The following is a 23,790-nucleotide window of genomic DNA, read 5'->3' on the forward strand; positions in this document are numbered from 1 at the left end:
CTCATCAGCGCTTTCAAATATATCGGCATCTGTGATCTGTGATGCCGGTACATTTGAATGTGTGATCCTGAGCAGGGGGCCCAGGGCTGGAGCTGATACCACGGCAGCCGCCGCCAGGCCCCTCCCCCAGGTCACGGACCCCAGAGCAGTGCAGGGGGAGGTTGCGGGGAGAGTGCGGGGTGCGGGGGAATGTGTGGGAGGGTGCAGGGAAGGGGGCGGGACTCCACGCACTGTACAGCCCAGCAGGGCGGTAACATGCTGTTCCAGATTTGCATGTCAACATGGCCCTGCCCACGTTGACATGAAATGACCGGAATCAGCAAAATCGCGGCAGGAGCGGTCACATGACCACTCTGAGCCTGGGAAGAGGGGCTGACAGCAGGGCAGGTAAGTGCTCTCTATCTACTTACCTGCCCCAATGTAGCCCAATAGGGTAATAATGCAAAAAACTCAAAATAAGCCGGATAACCCCTTTAATCTATTTTCAGCAGCGCTTCAGTCTCCGGGGATTTGTGACCTGCTGGCAGCGCGGGTGTTTTATGGAGGTCACCAAGCAATGGATCTCCATGGGAGCCTCGTTCTGGCCTCGTTCTACCTCTCATAGTAATACATTGAGCTCTTCTGACTTACAACCAGTTACATGTTATGGGCACACGATGGCGCCGCGGGATCGGAATGGTGTCTAAGTGGTGATGATGCCAGAAGGTGAGTACATGACCGGGAGCCATCGCTGAAAAAACATACTAATGCAGGCGTGGTGCTTTTATGCCAATGCCCAAATCGATCTGTATAAAATAAAAAACACCTTTCACAATATGCCGCTTTGGGGTGGTCCAGTCCAATGGGCATCGCTGGTCTGGATCCGGCGCCTCCTCTTAGGCTCCTCCGCACACACACATCTCTCTGCCCTGCAGAGGGCGCAGCAGTGTACAGTGATGCGCAGGCAGGAGAGAGGTCAAACACTTGCGCCTGCGCACAGCTATGCTTTGACCTGCCCTCAGCAAGACAGAAAGACGTTCCTGTGCGGTGGAGCGCAATGGAGCAGGGAAGGAGGACGGTGATCGCAAACAGAGAGGAGGTGCCGGATCAAGACCAGTGACACCTATGGGACCGGACCGCCCCCAGGTGAGTATAATAAGTGTGGTTTTTACGTCAGGCCTGTTTCAGATGTCAGTGATTCTGGGATGTATGTGCTAGTTTTTATATGTACCAGAATCACTGACATACGCAGGCACATTATAATCAATGGCTCTGCGCACACATCAGTGATTTTTCACTGACCGTGTCTCCGTGTGGCGTACATGCGTGTCCGTGTTTCTGCACGGAGACATGTCTGTCTTTTTCTGGCATCACTGATGTCCCACGGACCACACTATGGTGTGATCCGGGTGTGATCTGTGGAACGAGAAAAACTCGGACATTTAAAATAATAAACATTTTCAACTCACCTTTCCAGCGACGCTCTCTGCAGCTCCTGCCCGGCTCATTACATAGTTACTTAGGTTGAAAAAAGCCCCCGGTCCATCTAGCTCAACCTTCCTCCACCAGTTCTACATTTGGTCACTAAGTCATTTATAACCAACAATGTTGTGTGTACTGAGGAAATCATCCAGCCCTGATATAAAGCTGTTATAGTATCGGCCATTACTGCCTCTTGTGGCCGCATTCCACAGTCTGACTGCTCTAACTGTAAAGAACCCTTTCCTATTTAGCTGCCAGAATCGCTTTTCTTCCCCCGCAGTGAGTGCCCCCTGGTCCTTAGTATTGTCTTTGTCTTTTGTCATTATGGCATGCATATTCATGAATACAGTCAGAGGCGACCTGGAAGTAGCTGCAGAGAGCGGTGGGCGGACGCTGCGGAGCCGAGGAGTTCAGCACCATGGACAGCAGGAGCAGGACAGGTGAGCAGACGTCCAAGTGCAATCACGGAACACGGAGGGACATGTGCGTGTTTTACACGTCTGTGAAGAACGTCTGTGTTTTTCACTGACGTATGAAACGGGCCTTATAGAGAGCGGCCTGGGCTCTTATATATATAATATTCTAGAATGTTGTACAGTGCTGGCCAAAAGTATTGGCACCCCTGCAATTCTGTCAGAAAATACTCAGTTTCTTCCTGAAAATGATTGCAATCACAAATTCTGTGGTATCTTCATTTATTTTGCTTGCAATCAAAAAAACACAAAAGAGAATGAAACAAAAATCAAATCATTGATCATTTCACACAAAACTCCAAAAATGGGCCAGACAAAAGTATTGGCACCCTTAGCTTAATACTTGGTTGCACAACCTTTAGCCAAACTCACTGCGCACAACCGCTTCCGGTAACCATCAATGAGTTTCTTACAATGCTCTGCAGGAATTTTAGACCATTCTTCTTTGGCAAACTGCTCCAGGTCCCTGAGATTTGAAGGGGGCTTTCTCCAAACTGCCATTGTGAGATCTCTCCACAGGTGCTCTATGGGGTTCAGGTCTGGACTCATTGCCGGCCACTTTAGTAGTCTCCAGCGCTTTCTATCAAACCATTATCTAGTGCTTTTTGAAGTGTGTTTTGGGTCATTGTCCTGCTGGAAGACCCATGACCTCTGAGGGAGACCCAGCTTTCTCACACTGGGCCCTACATTATGCTGCAAAATTTGTTGGTAGTCTTCAGACTTCATAATGCCATGCACACGGTCAAGCAGTCCAGTGCCAGAGGCTGCAAAGCAACCCCAAAATATCAGGGAACCTACACCATATTTGACTGTAGGGACCATGTTCTTTTCTTTGAATGCCTCTTTTTTTTCCTGTAAACTCTATGTTGATGGCTTTTCCCAAAAAGCTCTACTTTTGTCTCATCTGACCAGAGAACATTCTTCCAAAACGTTTTAGGCTTTCTCAGGTAAGTTTTGGCAAACTCCAGCCTGGCTTTTTTATGTCTTGGGGTAAGAAGTGGGGTCTTCCTGGGTATCCTACCATACAGTCCCTTTTCATTCAGACGCCGACGGATAGTACGGGTGACACTGTTGTACCCTCGGACTGCAGGGCAGCTTGAACTTGTTTGGATGTTAGTCGAGGTTCTTTATCCACCATCCGCACAATCTTGCGTTGAAATCTCTCGTCAATTTTTCTTTTCCTTCCACATCCAGGGAGGTTAGCCACAGCGCCATGGGCTTTACACTTCTTGATGACACTGCGCACCGTAGACACAGGAACTGTCAGGTCTTTGGAGATGGACTTGTAGCCTTGAGATTGCTCATGCTTTCTCAGAATGTGGATTCTCAAGTCCTCAGACAGTTCTTTGGTCTTCTTTCTTTTCTCCATGCTCAATGTGGTGCACACAAGGACACAGGACAGAGGCTGAGGCAACTTTAATCCATGTCACCGGCTGCAAGTGTGATTAGTTATTGCCAGCACCTGTTAGGTGCCACAGGTAAGTTACAGGGGCTGTTATTACACAAATTACAGAAGCATCTCAGGATTTTTCAAACAGTGCCAATACTTTTGTCCACCCCCTTTTTTATGTTTGGTGTGGAGTTATATCCAATTTGGCTTTTTGGCATTTTTTTTTTTTTTTTAACATTGAAGACAAATTAACCCCTTCACGACCTTTGACGGATCTTTCCGTCATGGATCGTGCGACGTTAAGCCCCGCCCCCTGCTGCGGGCAGGATGCGGCGATCCGCACACATATCAGCTGTTTTCAACAGCTGACATGTGTGCCTGCATGTTACAAGTGGAATCGCATTCCACCCGTAAAATTAACCCCTTACATCTTGCTGCCAAAGTCTGGCAGCGAGATGTATATACGCGCTGTCATGATTTTCACTTACCGCCGCCCCCACCGGAAGTCACGTGAGTGGTAGTCACGTGAGTGGTGATCACGTGACTGTCGGTGGTTGTCATGATAGCACAGGGTCATGAGATGAAGGCTGCAGCTATGACGAGTCACTTTCGTTTTCACTCGGCCCGGAGCCGAATTAATCAGGAAGTGAGCACATCTGCTGTTTACAGCTGTATAGCTGTGATCAGCAGATAAGGCAGAGCGATCGGATTGCTGATCGCTATAACCCTCTAGTGGGACTAGTAAAATAAAAAAAAAAAAAGTTTTAAAACATAAAAAAACCGAAAAGTTCAAATCACCCCCCTTTCACCCCACTAAAAATTAAAGGGTTAAAAAAAAAATATATACACATTTGGTATCGCTGCGTTCAGAAATGCCCGATCTATCAAAATATAAAATCAATTAATATGATTGGAATTTTTTTGCCGCTACGCCGTTTACCAAACGCCAAAATTACGTTTTTTGGTTGCCACAACTGTTGCGCAAAATGCACTAACAGGCGATCAAAACGTAGCATCTGCGCACAAATGGTACCATTAGAAACGTCAGCTCGAGACGCAAAAAATAAGCAGTCACTGAGCCACAGATCCTGAAAAATGAGAACACTACGGGTTTCGGAAAATGTCGCAAAACGTACGTCACTTTTATTGGACAAGCTTGAGAATTTTTTTTAACCCCTTAGATACAAGTAAACCTATTCATGTTTGATGTCTACAAACTCGCACCGACCTCAGGCATCACATAGACACATCAGTTTTACCATATAGTGAACACTATAAAATATATTTTACCATATAGTGAACACGGTGAATAAAACATCCCAAAAACTATTGTACGATCACACTTTTTTGCAGTTTTCCACACTTTTTTTTGCTGCTTTCCAGTACACCGTATGGTAAAACTTATGGTTTCATTTAAAAGTACAACTCGTCCCGCAAAAACCAAGCCCTCCTATGGCAAGATTGATGGAAAAATAAAAAATGACGGCTCTCGGAAGAAGGGGAGCAAAAAAACAAAAAAGAAAAGTGCCCGGGGGCTGAAGGGGTTAAATGAAGATAATACCAAATAATTCGTGATTGCAATCATTTTCAGGAAGAAACTGAGTATTATCTGACAGAATTGCAGGGGTGCCAATACTTTTGGCCAGCACTGTATATAGGAACTCAGTGGTGGCCGCAGATTGTAGGGAATAAATCTGGCTTCTTTTCGGTTCTATCAACACAAAGGCTCTTCTCAGCCGCCCACATCTGAGGAGAAGCTACAGCTGCTGCTGCGGGGGAGGGGCGGGAGATCGGCGCTGCGCTCGATCACTGCAGTCTGTGCTGCTCTAGGGGCGGCTGGGAACATCGCGGGGACTAAGGAGTTAACACTGTGGGCGGAGCCAGAGACCTACTGAGTGCTGATTGGCTGAGCTGTGAATGTGAAATTCCCGCACAATGGCTGAGGGTTTCCCGCTCTGTGTGATCCGCGGGGTCAGGCGGAGGTCTCTGCTGTGCGGGAAGATCTGATCGTACATTACACCGCCACATACAGTATACTCAGCGCTGTGCAGGGGTATACAGCGCTATATGGAGGGTGAGCGGCGCTCTGGGGTAATACAGCCATGAGGTGTATACAGAATATTATATTCACAAAGGATCGGACCCGAAATCCCGGGAGCAACAGGATAAATACGAGACATTCCCGCAATTCCCGGCTCCTCTGATCTCAGGTCCAAGGATCACCCGAGAACAGAAATGCTGAACCCTGTGGATACGGCCGGGAGCGACTGTCTGCAGCGCCAACAGCGGCAGGGAGCGACTGTCTGCAGCGGCCGATGGCGAATACAGGCGAGAAACGGATGTAACACAAGTGCTGTATACTGACAGGTCAGGGGTATATAGCGCTATATGGGAGGCGGGGATCGGATATAAGCGGAGCAGTGAGAGCGAGTCACAACCCAGATCATAAGTGCACCTTATTATACCCACTGAGCCAACCTAATACACAGCACTAAATCCACTGCCGGGTGCGGCTCATCCTCATCCCCCCTATTATAGAGACTCCACCAAGTAACCTCTGCAGAGATCACAGCAGAGATGAGCGGGGCCAGCTCCTGTGAGGACGGGGCCAGCTCCTGTGAGGACGGGGCCAGCTCCTGTGAGGACGGGGCCAGCTCCTGTGAGGACGGGGCCAGCTCCTGTGAGGACGGGGCCAGCTCCTGTGAGGACGGGGCCAGCTCCTGTGAGGACGGGGCCAGCTCCTGTGAGGACGGGGCCAGCTCCTGTGAGGACGGGGCCAGCTCCTGTGAGGACGGGGCCAGCTCCTGTGAGGACGGGGCCAGCTCCTGTGAGGACGGGGCCAGCTCCTGTGAGGACGGGGCCAGCTCCTGTGAGGACGGGGTGGTGGCTCTTAGAAGAGCCTTTGTGTTGTGGAGGATGCGGGGTCAGCGGCGTCACTTGCCCTTCTTGCTGCTCTCCGTCTTCTTGGGCAGCAGCACGGCCTGGATGTTGGGCAGGACGCCTCCCTGGGCGATGGTCACCCCACCCAGCAGCCTGTTCAGCTCCTCGTCATTGCGCACGGCCAGCTGCAGGTGCCGGGGGATGATGCGGGTCTTCTTGTTGTCCCGGGCGGCATTGCCGGCCAATTCCAGGATCTCAGCGGTCAGATACTCCAGCACAGCGGCCAGATAGACCGGAGCGCCGGCGCCCACCCTCTCGGCGTAGTTGCCCTTGCGGAGAAGCCTGTGCACACGACCGACCGGGAACTGCAGTCCTGCCCGGGATGAGCGGGTCTTGGCCTTAGCTCGGGCCTTTCCTCCTTGTTTGCCGCGTCCAGACATCGCTGTGGTTTCAAAGATCAGCAGCTAAAGAACAGTAATGTGAGGACTGTGCCGGCTCCGGCGTCTTTTATAAGCTGCTGCTCCGCCCTCCTCTCCTGTCATTGGCTTATCTGAAGTCATCCATGGAAATGAGACTTGTGGATCCACCAATGAGCTGCAGGGGGCAGAGACTATTGCGTTTACACTGGTCACATGCCTTTGTCACCCAATAGAACAGCGATGTGCCAGCAGTGCTCATTTGCATGGCCGGGCTATAAATACGGCCGCTCTGGGAGGAGCAGCAGCATTTTTCTCTCTCCAGTGAAGAGATGTTTCTGCTCTCATCATGCCTGATCCCGCCAAGTCCGCCCCAGCGCCCAAGAAGGGCTCCAAGAAAGCTGTGACCAAGACTCAGAAGAAGGACGGCAAGAAGCGGAGGAAGAGCCGGAAGGAGAGCTATGCCATCTACGTGTACAAGGTGCTGAAGCAGGTGCACCCCGACACCGGCATCTCCTCCAAGGCCATGGGCATCATGAACTGCTTCGTCGGTGACATCTTCGAGCGCATCGCAGGGGAAGCCTCCCGCCTGGCGCACTACAACAAGCGCCACACCATCACCTCCCGGGAGATCCAGACCGCCGTGCGCCTGCTGCTGCCCGGAGAGCTGGCCAAGCACGCCGTGTCCGAGGGCACCAAGGCCGTCACCAAGTACACCAGCGCCAAGTGATCACCAGCGCTGCTCCACACCACAAAGGCTCTTCTAAGAGCCGCCACATTGTCTGATCTGAGCTCTATACTGCGCTGTATGGGGTATTGCGGTCTCCAGTGCGCTCCTATCTGTGGCTCCTGTAACCGCCTTTCTCAATAGCTTTTATTGCAGTCGGAGCCGCCGCTGAGAGGACGGAGCACAATATGGAGGGAGTGAAGTATGAATACACTAGAATGGGGATGTTCCCGGATGTGGGTGAATGTCGGTTTCTTATACAGCTCTATGTTGTGAGTGCAGAGCAGTGTATGGTGGTGGTAGATGCAGGATGTACAGCACTATATGGCAGTGGTTTTTGGGAAGCACGTTGTGGGAAGTATAGAGCACTATAAAAGGCTAAACATTAGAATACGGTGGTGTACAGCACTATATGGGGGTTATATAGCGGTATATGGAGATATTCAGCACGATATTGGAGTACACAGCAGTATAAGGAGATTTGTCTATTAAACAGCGAGAAAAAATAACCGGGAAATTCAAAATTACCAAATGTTCTGCGCTCAGCCAATCAGCAAAAGAGGGGCGGAGCATTGTCTAATCTGAGCTTTATACTAGATGGTCCCAGTTTCTGGCTGTGGCAGTGATTGGAGCAGATCCTCTGCGCTGCGATGGTCGCTACAGATGAGGTTTGTGGCTGGAGGATTTCGGTGAGGATCGTGTGTATATGGGGGGATGGAGCTGCCCGGGGACTTGTTACCTCCAGCGGCTTCCGCTCTGTAGTGACCAAGAAAGGATATGGAGGTATATACTGCACTGGGGATATATAGCAATGTACGGGAGGATACAGCGCTATATGGAGCTATGCGGTATCTGCCCGCAAAAGAGATATGTACATATCTGTAATGCAGCACATGGGGAGTGCGGGGGGATGAGGCTGCTCCGTGCAGTGACATAATCTATTACTGGTTTATCTGGGGCTGTGATTTGCAGTCACTGATCTGATATCGGCTCCTACAAGGTAATATGGAAATATAAAGCGCTATATGGAGGTAGAAGGTACAATATCAGCATTATAGAGCACTATATGGGGAGGTACAGCCCTAAATGGCGGAATACAACAGACTAATGAGGGGACATGGCACAATGTTATCGGCGGTGAGGAACCAAAGCCCAGCTCCCAGTAATGCCTGAGTGCAGCCATGTGCGGAGCACGGATAGTTACTGCCGGGACTAACTGCAAAGTGGAGAAATCAGCTCCATGGGCACAAATATATAAATCCATCCATATCGGCAATGTCTACACTGCTGCGTTTCTGGTGCATCAATCACATTTGTTCATGATATTTAAAATGGCGTCAGAGGTCAATATAAATAGTCACTAACTGAGCTCCAGTGATCTCCTGTAGATCAACGAAAGAGGAGTATATGGCGGTATACAGCACATACGTCACTATATAAAGTGTGTATGGGGAATATACAGCACGATATGATCGTATATATCAGTATGTGGAGACCATACAGCGCTATATGCGAATATACAGCAGTGTATGAGGTTTGCTAATGAAGGTCAGAGTTCAGTATAAATAATGACTAACAGCTCCAGGGATCTTATTCATATAGATTGCCTCAAACAGAGGTATATGGCGGTATACAGGACTGTATTTGGGGTATGCAGATCTATATGGCGGTATACAGGTCTATATAGAGATTACTGTACTATATTGGGTACACAGCACTTTATAGGGCAGCACAATATAGGAAGTAGAGTGCACTATATGGATGACGATTATACAGCACAATATGGTGATATCCAGCATTATACGGGACTATACAATACTATATGGCAGTGTACAGCACTAATATGGGGCTTTATGGCTCTATATGGTGGTTTTATCGCAGTATATGGGGATATTCACAATAATATTAGAATATACAGAGCTATAGAGAGTTTACTGGAATAAAGGTTGTGTCTATATTTAACATTAACACTATAGAAGCGGGAAAATAACAGGACAATGAGCGGGAAATTCAAAAGCTCCAACAGTTCTGTGCTCAGCCAATCAGCAGAGGAGGGGCGGAGCAAAACAAGTAACATTTTCCGCCCCGTAGTCGCGTCATCCTTCCTGTTCTCTTTCAGGTCCTCCCTCGCTCTATATAAAGGAGGACTGTGCGCTCGTCAGTTATAGTCTCTGCTGACTACATAGAAGATGTCTGGACGCGGCAAAGGAGGGAAAGGTCTGGGGAAGGGCGGCGCCAAGCGGCACAGGAAGGTTCTCCGGGACAACATCCAGGGCATCACCAAGCCCGCCATCCGCCGTCTCGCCCGCAGAGGAGGCGTCAAGCGCATCTCCGGCCTCATCTATGAGGAGACTCGCGGCGTCCTGAAAGTCTTCCTGGAGAACGTGATCCGTGACGCCGTCACCTACACCGAGCACGCCAAGAGGAAGACCGTCACCGCCATGGACGTGGTGTACGCGCTCAAGCGCCAGGGCCGCACTCTCTACGGCTTCGGGGGTTAATGCTTCTGCTGGAAAAAAAAAGACAAACAAAGGCTCTTTTAAGAGCCATCCACAGTTTCTGAGGAGAAGCTACAGCTCTTGCATAGAGGGGCGGGAGATCGGCGCTGTGCTCGATCACTGCAGGCTGCGCTGCTTTAGGGGCACCTGGGAAAACTAACCAGGGCCGCACTCTACGGCTTCGGGGGTTAATACTTCTGCTGTAAAAAAATATAACACAAAGGCTTTTCTCAGAGCCGCACACATCTAGTCTAGAAGACGCTACAGGTCCTGCTGCGGAGAGGGGCTGCAGATCGGCGCTGCGCTTCATCACAAGCGGCTGCGTTGCTGTAGCAGCCCTATAGCGCAGCGTGGGGTATCGCGTACACGAAGTTAACGCTTAGGGTCTTTGCGGAGCCAGAGATCTGCTTAGTGCTGATTGGCTGAGTTTCTATCTCGCTTTCTTCAGTCCGTGGTGTCAGGCGAGAGGGTCTGGCTCAGAGTGAATGTTTAATATGTAGGTTATTTTTAACACTGGTCATCTTTACTATTAGGGGGTGTCCGCACTCTAGAGATGTCTACCATTACATTTAGGTGCAGAGCACTTTATGATGAGTAGAAAGCCCTGAGTGGACGTTATACAGCGCTCTATAGCAGTACTAGGCTCTATTGAGGCTCCCGAAAAAAAAACAAAAAAACAATTGTTCGCTAAAATGTGACAGGTCTCATCTCACCGCTGTACTGTATATACTCCATAATCCTTCCATATAGTGGTGTATACGTCCACATAGTACAGTATACCCCATGCAGTGCCCTATACACCATCCATAGTGCTTTATACTTCCATATACTGCTGTAAACTGTCATATTGTGCTGTTTTTATCCATAAACTGAATACCTCCATATAGTGCTGTATTCTCCTTCCATACACCACTTTATACTCCATGCAGAGCCGCATACACTTTCTCTATAGTGGTGTAAACATTCCAGACATAAAGTTCTCTTCTGCTCTATCAGCGGCTTTAAGCATCACGGGCACTAACGGGTTAACACTGAGCGTCTGAGTAAAGAATTATATGAGCGGAGCCAGATTCGTAACATGCGCTAATTGGATGAGCTCTGAATTTAAAATCCCCGCACAATGGCTGAGTTTCCCGCTCTCGGTGCCCGCGGTGTCAGGGGGAGGTCTGTGGCTGAGTGACTGTCTCTTATGTAGGTTTATATTCAGCGCTATATGGAGGCTTATAATGGGGTCTGTGCAGCATAAAGAGAACTGAGCAGCGACTCCGAATACAGCAAATGTGAACACGTCCGAGTCTGCACAGCTCTGTATAGAGGCGCGATACATGGTACGATATGGGAGTATAAAACACTGGAGATACAGGGATGGGATTTCGTATGACACATTGTCTGCAGTGATTGTATATAGATCCAGTGTGAGCGGCAGTGTCCGTGCACCACACTGCGCCGCCCTATGGGGAGTGAGGACGGGGCTGGACACAGGAGCGTCTTGTACCAGTGGAGTCATCAGGAGCCGCTGGAAGAGAAGCAGGATCTGCCCACATTACACTCATCTAATTTGCACTTCACGTGTTTCATATTTGTGATTTCCATAATTGGACATTATAGGAATTGATTTTAAATTAATAAGGGTTATTTTTTAACTCCAAATTAAGGAAACCTATGAAATAATTTAATAACTTTCTGAAGGAAAACATTTATTACACTTTCAGTGAATGGGGCGTACAGAGGATAACTGCTAGACGGATGGAGATTGCTCATTCATCCTCCTCTTCTTCGTCTTCATCATCCTCCTCTCTTGCATTCTTCAGGCTCAGCAGGGCTTTTTTTTGCTCTATCTAATTTGCCTTTGAACCGATACAGCGCCATATCCTTGTACGTCTTCAGCTTCGATGTTTTCTTCTCGTAAAGCGCCTTGTTCCCTGATGAAATGTAATTCCACATTTGGCTGCTGCCCTCTGATTTCAAGACGAAGTCAGAGCAAAACAAGAAGAAAACAGAGGAAGCATTTAGGTCCTTAAACTTCTTTTCTGTTTATCCTTTGTTGGCATGTAAGCTTTCATTCCATTTTCATAACTTTGTCCGCTTTCTCCATGTCTTCACACTTTTCTTTCGCTGTAGCAGCCATAACCTTCCACTGTTCCCAGCACTAATTCTGCAGAGTTCACAAATGCATCAGGATGATTTTCCTTCTTCTCTCTTCTGCATGTCTGTATAAAGTAAAGATATGAGGACACTATATTGTACACACTGCTGTATATATTGTACACACTGCTGTATATATTGTACACACTGCTGTATATATTGTACACACTGCTGGTATGTAAGCAATTGGGAATAAAAAAATAACTTAAATATATTAAGACTCAAAGTCCTAATTTTTCCCCCGTGAATACATAACCAGTTATGGACGAATAGGAACAATTTGGGTATTTATATCAGAGTATTTTCAGCTTGTCAGATTCTCTCCAAAAGAATTGCTCAGATATTGCTTGGTCTGTAGAACCTTACTGTTGCTTTTTTAGCCTAAAGTATCATATGGTTAGGCAATATGAGACTATTAATACCTCCTATTGCTATAGAACACCTGGCAGGAGTATAATGGGGTATAATGTCATGGCCCGTCCTCTGTCAGAAGCATGGATCAATGTTACCTTAACGTAGGGCATGGGGTATGTGAAATTCCACAATAAACTTATTAGAGCCCGAGGTAAGGATCCATAAACGTGCTCATGCTCTCCTTCCCGACGCGTTTCCTCTTTAGTGATTTATCAGGGGAAATTTTTGGAGTCTTAGGGTATGTGCGCACGTTGCTTTTTACCTGCTTTTTACCTGCTTTTTTGCTTCTTTTACTTCTGCGCTGTTTAATGCCAAAATGGATGTGTTCTTCTATTCAAGCAAAGTCTATGGGAATTTGGGTTTCTTGTTCACATTATGTTGTTCAAAATGCTGCCTTTTTGTGGCAGAACTTTGGTCAAAAACTCAGCTTTGCAGTGCAAAACCCAAATGGCAAAAACAATAGACATGTTGCTTCTTTGAAAAGCTGAGTTTTTGACCAAAGTTCTGCCTCAAAAAGGCAGCATTTCGAACAACATATTGTGAACAAGAAACCCAAATTCCCATAGACTTTGCTTGAATAGAAGAACACATCCATTTTGGCATTAAACAGCGCAGAAGAAAAAGCAGCAAAAAAGCAGGTAAAAAGCAACGTGCGCACATACCCTTAAGGCAGCATGGAGCTTATTAATCCCTGTGCATGAACCTCCATGTCACGCTGCATCAGGGGCCGCTGCATCCATGGACTCTATGGAAAGCGCAGCCTCTGATGCAGCGTGACATGGAGGTTCATGCACAGGGATTAATAAGCTCCATGCTCCCTTAACAAGCCTCAAAAAAGGTCCCCTGATAAATCACTATAGAGGAAACGTGTCGGGAAGGGAATACAAAATTGAATATTACTACGGTATGAAAAAGCATTATATGAGTGTAAAAAGTACAATATGGGATGTAAACAACATGGAAGGTGCACAGCAGTGTATGGCTCTGTATGGATGTATATGGGGAGCACTGAGGAGTATATGGGGGTAACAGACCTATGTGTGGCCCCTGCTGTGTAATTATACAATGTGAGGTTGCTGCTGTAGAGAGGAGCGGATGTGGCGATATTCCGGCTGTGAACTCCGGTGACCTGATTGCTGGACTGTCCTGCCGCCGTGTCCCGCAATCCGGCAGAGGTGACCGGCGGTCACATTATACCCTGGGAGTCTCCAGGTGTGAACTCCGGTGACTTCAGTGACGTCACCGCTCCTTACAGCCGAGGTCTCCAGCTGCTGTCAGTGTCCCAGAGGCTGTAGTGATCGGTCATATTTGCCTTCATTGCAGCATCTGGATGTAGCAGAAAAAGGAGCGACGTGGCACATTGTTTGGAGCTTGGATTATGTCGGACCTGCAGGGGTGTTTTGGGGGATAATAGAGTGAGCGAGGGGGTATGTATATTTTATTTCAAATAAAGGACTTCTCTGGGTGCTTGTGTTTATTTTCTTTACTTACAGGGTTGGTAATAGGGAGTATTATAGACGCCTTCCCATTACTATCCGAGGACTTGATGGTAGTGTTAGGTTGACCTAACGGTCACAGCTATTGCCAGCGATGCCCAAATGAGAGAGGGTACCGGTGACCCCCCTCTGCCCTCCCTTTAGCCTTCAATGAAAACAGGCAGACACCGTTATACACGTAAAGGCTAGGAGACGTGCGGCTCCCAAAAAGAAACTGTATTATTTTGTTTACATTACAAGGTTATACAGATTTGATTAGGGCGTAACTATGCAGCATACATATTCATTAAAGGCGTGAATTACATATTCCCAGCAAGAGAAATTAACATAATGACTTATGCTCCCATAATAAACTGTTGCGTTCTTATTCCCATAACAAGATGTTTGTCAGTCATTTCTAAGTCAAAACATTCTGTGTCCTTGAAGTTGGTCTCACAGTTTATTACGCAAATAAGTCTGGTTTGGTCTTGCCAGGGAGAATGAATTTCTATTATTTTCTAAGTCAGTGAAAAAGGTTAACTCTTTCCTCACAATCCCCCCTATTGGCGTGATTGATGGACAGGGGGCCATCGAGAAGCTTTGGACTATAAAGTGAGCAGGCTAGTCTCCAGATACTTTCTGAGCCGCGGGTGTGCTCAGGGAGTGTCGTCTCACATCCGTCACCCAGGACTGCCTGCATGCCTCTCGATAGGAGTCTCATCATGATACGCCAAGGTGATTTCTAGAGGAAAGAGTAGAGAAGAGAAAAAGGCATATTAGTGATTTCATACGGGTGCTGAATAATCATTGTATCTACATTGCTTCAAGCAGCGGGAAAACAAAGCCATTAGCAACTTGAACACTACATAAGCAACTACCAAACAGAGTAACACTTGGAACACTGATTGCAGTATCCCCATGAACCATCCTCCTATTCCCTTAAACCAGTTTGCAGGGTTGAACATTGAAAAGGTATTGCTCCACCAAGCATCTGAGCTTCTGAGTACCTCCTCATCATGTTTTTTCCTCAGCTTTTGAAAATTTTGTTGAGCTTCTTCTGTGAGGGAGAAAGGAATATTCTTTGTGCAATCATACAGCGGTTGCATGAGTAGCGATGCATTGGGAATCCACTGTCTGCAGAAAGATATTAGCCCTAAAAATCCTCTGAGTTGTTTGAGATTTCTAGGAATGCTTGCTTTCCTGATAACTTCTTGTCTGTCCGGGCTGAGGTGTTTTTGTCCCGCAGAAAGGCAATGACCCAAGAAAGTGACCCTCGTTTTGCAGAACTGCAACTTATCTCTGCTCGCTTTGCATCCTACTTCTGCCAGAAAGGTAAGAAGACTTATTGAAGCCGTTTTACAGATTTCTTCATTAGGGCAACACAGTAGTAAATCATCCACGTACTGAAGAAGGACACAGTGCTCAGGGGGTTCCCAGCCCCGAAGTACATTGCTCATTGCCTGAGTATATAGCGTAGGAGAATGTTGCATACCTTGAGGCAGGCGTGTCCATGTATATTGATTTTGCTTGTGCGTGAATGCAAAGAAATCTTGGCATGCTGGGTCCAGTGGTACTGAGAAAAAAGCATTAGCAAGGTCTATGACCGTGTAATGGGTGGATGTAGCCGGCACCTGTGTAAGCAGCGTATGTGGATTTGGTACAACAGGGGTGAGGGGCTCCAGTATTGAGTTCACATCCCTCAGATCGTGTACCATCCGGTACGTAACTGGATCACCTTTTTTTACTTGTCTCTTCTTAACAGGAAACAACGGAGTGTTGTAAGGAGACTTAGTAATTCTGAGGGCTCCAGACTTCAACAGTTCTTTTATCTGGTAATCTAGGGCAGCTTCCTGTTGAACATTAAGAGGGTATTGTCTCAGCTGCGGTGGTATAATTCCAGGCTTGACTGAAACCTTTACGGGGGGCACGGGTAGTGTGCCGAGGTCAGTTTTTGATGTGGACCAGAGTTTTGCAGGAACTTGTAGAAGTATTGGGTCCGTGTTTACTTCATGTGTAACTTCAGATTCTGGTTGGTCTTCTATCATCTGAAGAGTGCACAGGACTTCTTCTGGGATATCTTCTGGAATTTGCAGGGTAGCAGATCCATCTTCATTGTAGACAATCTGAGCTTGCAGTCTTGATAGTAGATCTGCTCCCACTAGGGCATCTCCACCCAGGGGGGACACTAAGAATTTAGACACGAACATGTGTGGTCCCAGTTTCACCTTCAGTGGATGTGTTATTGGGATTATCTGGGCTTGTCCATCAAATCCGGATACTACAGTAGCTTCAGAGGAGATGGATCCTTCAGGCACCAGATTCTTGGGGAGTACGGAGCGAGAGGCTCCTGAGTCCACTAAAGCTCTTATTTCCTTGTTGCCAATGTGAAGGGGGACATGTATAAATGGACCTCTGGCATCCCTATCCCGTGCTGCCGCAAGTCAGGCAGTCTTCTCCTCCTGACTCTCGGGTCGGTTTTGAGTGTCCCTCTTCTTCTTTCTACAGTCTCTGATCACGTCCTCTGACTCCCACAATAGTAGCAGGTCGGTGCCTTCCTTCTTGTACCTTCTGGCTGACCGTCCACTGCTGCTATGAAAACTTTCTTGTTGCTCCTTTTATCCTTTGCGTCGGTTTCTAAGCCACTTGCTTTGTTGACTAGAAGATCTATGTCTTCCATGTTTCTCCATTCTGGGCAGCACGCTTTCAATCTTTCTGCCAGAGGTGCATGTATTCCATCCATGAAGGATCTTACCATCAGGCGACGTATTGCACCCGCTTGTAAGTCCAGCCCTTCATCTGCGAATGACTGCATCAATCTGTAGTAAAATGAACTGACATTCTCCACAGGACCTTGATGCACTGGTCCCATTGTGCCCTTAGTTCTTTGCTCCTGGGCGCAGAAGAGATTGAGTCTTATCATGAAGTCTTGGCCCGATTCCACATTACGGGTATCGTCCGGAGCATGTCCTGCCAGGTGGGCAGTGAGTTTGGCATACAGTTCGGGAGACATTTTAACTCTACACAAACCTTCCATGTCCAACCAAGTACTTCTGTAGGAGACCTGTATTTGGTTCAGGTAACGTGAAAAACTGACTGGGTTTCTAGTCGGGTCTGGAGCATTTTGCAGAAAAGCCATCTGCTCGGCTGGAGTCCAGGGTACGTAGTCTTCATATGTACGGGGAACTGCATCTCTAGGAGCATCTGGGTTTTGTGGATTAACAGGTGGTCTTATCAGGACTCTTCTTTCCACTACGGGATAAAGAGGCACTGGTGCTGTGGCTTGTAGCTTGTGCTGTGGAGCTCCACAGGCTAGGCATTTTTCACTCCAGTCCGGATTTTGTTGGTCACAGTTTGTGCAGGTCCATCCCGGGGATCCTGCTATTTTTGGAGTCGTTCCAGGAGTAGCTGACAGGTACGGAGGAGGCTGGTGATCCTTATTAGCTTGCTTCCCAGCTTCTTCCCATGTGTCTGATTCTTCATGGTATATCGAACCTTGATCGTGGGCTGTTTTTGCCATGTCAGAAAGAGTTCTGATCAGTTTAGTCCATGATTTATCTGCTATCACTCCTGCTCTAGTAGCTGTTATTGTATTCCATTTGTTGGGGTCCAATTGATCCTTTCCCTTCAATCCAAATGTCTTGAAAACTTCCTTGGACTGACTGGCTGTCCTCTTGCCATGATAACACGTAATGAGATGTTGCAGGGTGCATCCAGCTCTTCTGTCTTTTGATATTCCTTGTCCCATTCTTCGTCTATCTTCTTCAGCTTTTAGACCCTTGAACGTCCTTTGGACTAAACCTACCTATCCTGGAGATACTCAGAGACTAACTCCTTTTGTATTCCTACCTAAGGTGAGGTCTAGAACCACCTTTCCTGGAAGTACCCAGAGACTGACTCTTAATCTGTATTCCTACTGAAAGGTGGTGTCCTAACTTCAGAGGGGGCTGAGAATGTTGAATGGCGCTGGGTTACCCTTCTTGTAACAGAGATACACTCTATATCCGATAGCAATGGCAAACAGGGCTATTCCCACTAACACTAGGGCAGTGAATATCACATCCATTGAACAGAGCAGGTACACTATTCCCTTTCAACACTCACTGATGTATGGGATCTATGACAACCAACAAAGACAACAGCACAGAAGTAAAGCGCAGGAGAGCAGACACGCGACACACGGAGAGGCAGAGAAACACAGAGAAACGAACAAGCAAACAACCAAACAAGGCACAGAAAACATCAGCTGGCAAGGCTCTCTCAGAGTTCAGTAGAAACCCGCCAATAACCCAGTATCTACTCACAGTGTACCATTTTGCGCTTTGAGGAGAGGGGAGATCAGATGTGGGGAGCATAAAGAGAAGAATAAGGTTCAACTCTTACCTGGCCAGGTGTTTCTGGTCCCCACGTCTGGTCCACTCCTCCTCTGAATGGCAATACAGTCCACTGCGTCCTGGGATTACAAACACGGGTCCCTGCTTTTCGGGCGCCAGATAATGTTAGGTTGACCTAACGGTCACAGCTATTGCCAGCGATGCCCAAATGAGAGAGGGTACCGGTGACCCCCCTCTGCCCTCCCTTTAGCCTTCAATGAAAACAGGCAGACACCGTTATACACGTAAAGGCTAGGAGACGTGCGGCTCCCAAAAAGAAACTGTATTATTTTGTTTACATTACAAGGTTATACAGATTTGATTAGGGCGTAACTATGCAGCATACATATTCATTAAAGGCGTGAATTACATATTCCCAGCAAGAGAAATTAACATAATGACTTATGCTCCCATAATAAACTGTTGCGTTCTTATTCCCATAACAAGATGTTTGTCAGTCATTTCTAAGTCAAAACATTCTGTGTCCTTGAAGTTGGTCTCACAGTTTATTACGCAAATAAGTCTGGTTTGGTCTTGCCAGGGAGAATGAATTTCTATTATTTTCTAAGTCAGTGAAAAAGGTTAACTCTTTCCTCACAGTAGCTTTGATTTTTAACAAATCACAGCTGACATCACCACCGCACCATGGCAATCGGGATGAGCCGGGTAAAGTCAGAATTGGAAATTTTAATGGGATGTAAAAATTCTGGGGTGGCTGCAGGCTGATATTTTCAGGCTGGGAGGGGTCAATAGCCATGGCTATTTCCACCCTAATAATACCAGCTCCCAGCTGTCTGCTTTACCTTGGTTGGTTATAAATAATCGGGAGACCCCCAAGCCATTTTTTTTACATTAAATAAAAAATGTGAAATATGGGAATTTTTGCCGTTTTGCTGCTATTGGAAAAAAAGAAATACTTGGATTACAAATTGGCCAATTGTGTAACATTGACAGCCAATGACAAGACGTACCTCGCTATTGTCAAATTTATTTTCCGATAGCAGTAATGCAGGGCAAAAATTCCTATATTTCATTTTCACATATTTTAGCTTTACAGATTAGATTTTTATTGAATTTTCTGTGTGCACCTGTTCACACCTACTGGATGTACTGCCAATTTTTTATATTATTATTATTATTTATTTATATATTATTTCCTTAAATAACTGCATTGGGATCTCCTATTTTTTTATAACCAGTCACTGTAAAGCAGACTGCTGGGAGTTGAAGCCTGTAGCTGCTGTTTTACCTGAGCTGGCTCTCATAAATAGGGCAAAAGCCTGTTTTTTTTTTTTGGGGGGGGGGGTTAAGTGGTGAGCCAGCCAATCACAATCATGCCGATATTTGCTCATTGCATATTCACTGCACCGAGGACCTGGAAGCAGAGGGAACTCTGGAGACATCAGTTTTGGGGAAAGGTGAAAGGAGTATCAAGCAGTGTGTGCAGTGACATCAGGAGGTCAATCGGAGTATCAAGGGACTCGGGGTGACCTTCTGACGACACCCCTATGCCATCTGCACTACCGTGGGTGTCACAACAGTGATTTCACAGGTTCATCAGAGTTCATTGTGAACTCCAAAGAACCCGTGAGATTACTGTAGCGACACCCGCGGTAGCCCGGATCTCATGGGGGTGTAATCAGAAGGTCATCCGAGTTCATTGTGAACTCTGATTAACTCGTGAAATCACTGCTGGGTCCACACACTCACTCTGCTGGAGGCGCTCCTGCGTTGACCTGGGCTGACCATACTAATTGAATTATTGCAGGCTCAGGATTAGGAACAGAGTGTATCTTTTTGGGGAACCTTGTGGGACCTCACCATGGATTACAGAGGATTTTTTGTGTTTTTTTATGTTTAGAAAACAAATACATTGGTGAACGAGGTCTGGAGGGTTTTTTATTCTCCTTTCAACTACTGGATTAGTAATGGCGGTGTCTGCTAGACGTCACCCATTACTAATACCAGAGCTTGATGCCGGCTGGAGATGGCATCAACCCCACAAATATTACCCCATTTACCACTGCAATGGGAAGAGCCGGGTCCAGCACCAGAATTGGCACAACTAATGGATGCACAATTTCTGGGGCTGCGAGCTGCTATTGTTAGGATAGAAAGGGCAAAATAACCATGGCCCTTCCCACCGTAATAATATCAGCCCCCAGTTGTCTGCTGTAACGTGGCTGGTTTTAGTAAAATGGGGGTGACTCCCATGTTCTAACCCATTAACGATGGGTTAACATTGAACATTGAAAAATACATTCATTTCAGTATCGTGCATTTTTACCGATACCTGTCACACGTATGACACATGTATGATCATACCGGTACGTGTGGCTTCCACCTGTTTATTAAACACGGAAATCTGAAAGGAGCCTAACATCACAATGTGGAAAACCTTATATAGTGCTGTGTTCCCTATATAGTACTATATATACCATTCATATAGAGCTGTATACTCATACTGCTGTGCACCTTCCATAAAGAACTGAATATCATCCATTCATATAAAGCTGTATAATCTCCATCCATATAGTGCTGTATAATCTCTATATAGGACTATATACCACTATATCACTGATCGCTGTGATCCTGACAGGACCAGAGCTGCAGGGAGTAAATCCAGCGCCACAGGATCTCCTGCTCCAGCGTCACACAATCCGATCACTGCACCCGACACAGCAGGAATTAATACAGAGGGATAATAAGGTTTAGAGGGAGGACAATTTAGTGCAGAAAGCGCTAATCAGAAAGTCTGAGATCACTGCTGAGTGAATGAGATGCGGAGTCACCACCAGACCCCGGAGACACCGCACAATGAGCCGCTCTCAATACAGGGAGAGATTGAAGTAAACCGCGGGCGCGATACTACAGATACAGGCTGCGCTGCGGAAAGTACGAACAGAAGAGGAGCCTCCGCAGCGCCGCCCGTCACATGTAGAGACCGCGCCCCGGACACTGCGGGGAATGAGGAGAATCAGAGGCCAGGAATCAGCTCGTCTGAGGGAGGATGTGGTGGCTCTGAAAAGAGCCTTTGTGTTGTGCTCGGGGGTGCGGGACAGATCTACGCCCTCTCCCCGCGGATCCGGCGGGCCAGCTGGATGTCTTTGGGCATGATGGTGACCCTCTTGGCGTGGATGGCGCACAGGTTGGTGTCCTCGAACAGCCCCACCAGATAAGCCTCGCTGGCCTCCTGCAGGGCCATGACGGCCGAGCTCTGGAAGCGCAGATCGGTCTTGAAGTCCTGGGCGATCTCTCTCACCAGGCGCTGGAAGGGAAGCTTCCGGATCAGCAGCTCGGTGGATTTCTGGTAGCGGCGGATCTCCCGGAGAGCGACTGTCCCCGGCCGGTAGCGATGCGGCTTCTTCACTCCGCCGGTGGCGGGAGCGCTCTTCCTGGCGGCCTTAGTGGCCAGCTGCTTGCGGGGAGCTTTCCCTCCGGTGGATTTACGGGCAGTCTGCTTAGTTCTGGCCATAGCGATGTATAGAGGAGGACAGAAGTGATGAGAGGAGCGGCGGGAGCAGAGTATTTATCCTCCTGTGCGCGTCCTCATTGGCCTGTGAGAAACACGCCGCCTGCACGCTATTGGTTAAGATACATAAAATAGAATCTGATGTTTCTGACTAATCATTCTTCAGAAGAAGATCCGTCCCTCACTAACTCTGCACTTATCCCCTCCTCCACAATAGTCCGCCATGTAGTAGCCATGATGCGTTCAGCAGCTCCCAGCTTTTCCCGCCGCTCTAAATCACAGATGTCACATCCCGGCTACACGCGGCTCTGGAGCAGCCGCCACCGATGTAACTGCAGCTCCATCCCCCCGCACACAGCGCTGTACAGTGCAGCCCCCGCATTATCACTACATCCCCGAGAACTCTGCTCCCGACATCCAGACACGGGTTATTAGTATCAACCGCCCCCTGTACACAAGATCACCGCCCAATCTACATAGCGATTAAGGCGGCACAGATCATACAGAGGGGACAAGGTGGTGACACTGATTATACAGCTCTGCAGGACAAGGTGGTGACACTGATCATACAGCTCTGCAGGGCAAGGTGGTGGCACTGATCATACAGCTCTGCAGGACAAGGTGGTGACACTGATCATACAGCTCTGCAGGACAAGGTGGTGGCACTGATCATACAGCTCTGCAGGACAAGGTGGTGGCACTGATCATACAGCTCTGCAGGACAAGGTGGTGGCACTGATCATACAGCTCTGCAGGACAAGGTGGTGACACTGATCATACAGCTCTGCAGGACAAGGTGGTGACACTGATCATACAGCTCTGCAGGACAAGGTGGTGGCACTGATCATACAGCTCTGCAGGACAAGGTGGTGGCACTGATCATACAGCTCTGCAGGACAAGGTGGTGGCACTGATCATACAGCTCTGCAGGACAAGGTGGTGGCACTGATCATACAGCTCTGCAGGACAATGTGGTGGCACTGATCATACAGCTCTGCAGGACAAGGTGGTGGCTCTGAGAAGAGCCTTTGTGGTAGGAGGACAGAGCGGCTCCCGCTTATTTCTTGGCCGCGGGCTTCTTGGCTTTAGTCGCTTTCTTAGCCGGACTCTTGGCAGCTTTGGGCTTTGCCGCCTTCTTAGCCGGACTCTTCGTCACCTTCTTGGGCTTTGGAGCGGCCTTCGGCTTCTTGGGGCTCTTTGCCGCTTTCTTGGCGGCTGCTGCGGGCTTCTTGGCCTTTTTCGGGCTTTTCTTGGCCGCGGCCGGAGACTTCTTGGGCTTCTTCGGAGATTTGGCCGCTTTCTTGGCTGCCGGCTTCTTAGGCTTGGCCGCAGCTGCTGGCTTCTTCTTGGCCGCTTTGTCCTTCGTCTCCGGCTTCTTGTTCAGCTTGAAGGACCCGGAGGCGCCGCTGCCCTTCACCTGGAGCAGGGAGCCCTTGTTGACCAGAGCCTTGATGGCCAGCTTCAGGCGGCTGTTATTCCTCTCCACATCGTATCCTCCGGCAGACAGAAGCTTCTTCAGGGCGGCCAGAGACACCCCACTGCGCTCCTTGGAGGCGGACACGGCTTTCATGATCAGGTCGGAGGCGCTGGGACCGGAGGATTTGCTGCTTTTCTTGGCGGCCCCGGATTTCTTCGGCGCCTTCTTAGATTTGGCGGCCGGTTCGGCGGGAGGAGGAGCGGCGGCCGGTGCGGTCTCTGCCATCGTGTGAGCGGGAAATAAGCACAGAAATCTCCTGAGAGGAAAATACTGAGGCTGGAGCTGGAGGCGCCTGTTATATATACAGTCTTACTGCGCACTGATTGGTTAGCAAGCTGCACCATCCTGAGCTTCTATTGGCTGACACTGAGCACAGGCCCCGCCTTCTCCCGGCTGAGCCCAGTGAAGCTCCGCTCTCCCCTTGTGCTTCCCTGCCCGGGATAAAAGCTCTATATTATCGGCTACAGCCAGACGGGTGAGGAGCTTCCGCCATCACTTCTCCTCCGCCATCATCTCCGCGGAGCGTGTGTGGCCGTCACTGCCAGAGATGCCGGGAAAGAGCGGAGAGGATCCCGGGATCAGCGCCGCCGTC

At 48.2% G+C, this 23,790-nt stretch overlaps 2 protein-coding genes across 2 annotated transcripts; both read right to left on the reverse strand.

Moving 5' to 3' along the window:
• Positions 1 to 21,313: 21,313 nt before the first annotated feature.
• On the reverse strand, positions 21,314 to 21,724 carry LOC142302605 (histone H3). Its single transcript, XM_075343709.1, has one exon. The coding sequence runs from the start codon at positions 21,722 to 21,724 to the stop codon at positions 21,314 to 21,316; it is 411 nt and encodes a 136-aa protein (XP_075199824.1).
• A 1,054-nt stretch (positions 21,725 to 22,778) lies between these two features.
• Positions 22,779 to 23,423, reverse strand: LOC142302603 (histone H1.11R-like). Its single transcript, XM_075343706.1, has one exon. The coding sequence runs from the start codon at positions 23,421 to 23,423 to the stop codon at positions 22,779 to 22,781; it is 645 nt and encodes a 214-aa protein (XP_075199821.1).
• Positions 23,424 to 23,790: the final 367 nt, after the last annotated feature.

The sequence above is a fragment of the Anomaloglossus baeobatrachus genome, chromosome 4 (genome assembly GCF_048569485.1).
Source record: "Anomaloglossus baeobatrachus isolate aAnoBae1 chromosome 4, aAnoBae1.hap1, whole genome shotgun sequence".
Taxonomy (NCBI): Eukaryota; Metazoa; Chordata; class Amphibia; order Anura; family Aromobatidae; genus Anomaloglossus; species Anomaloglossus baeobatrachus.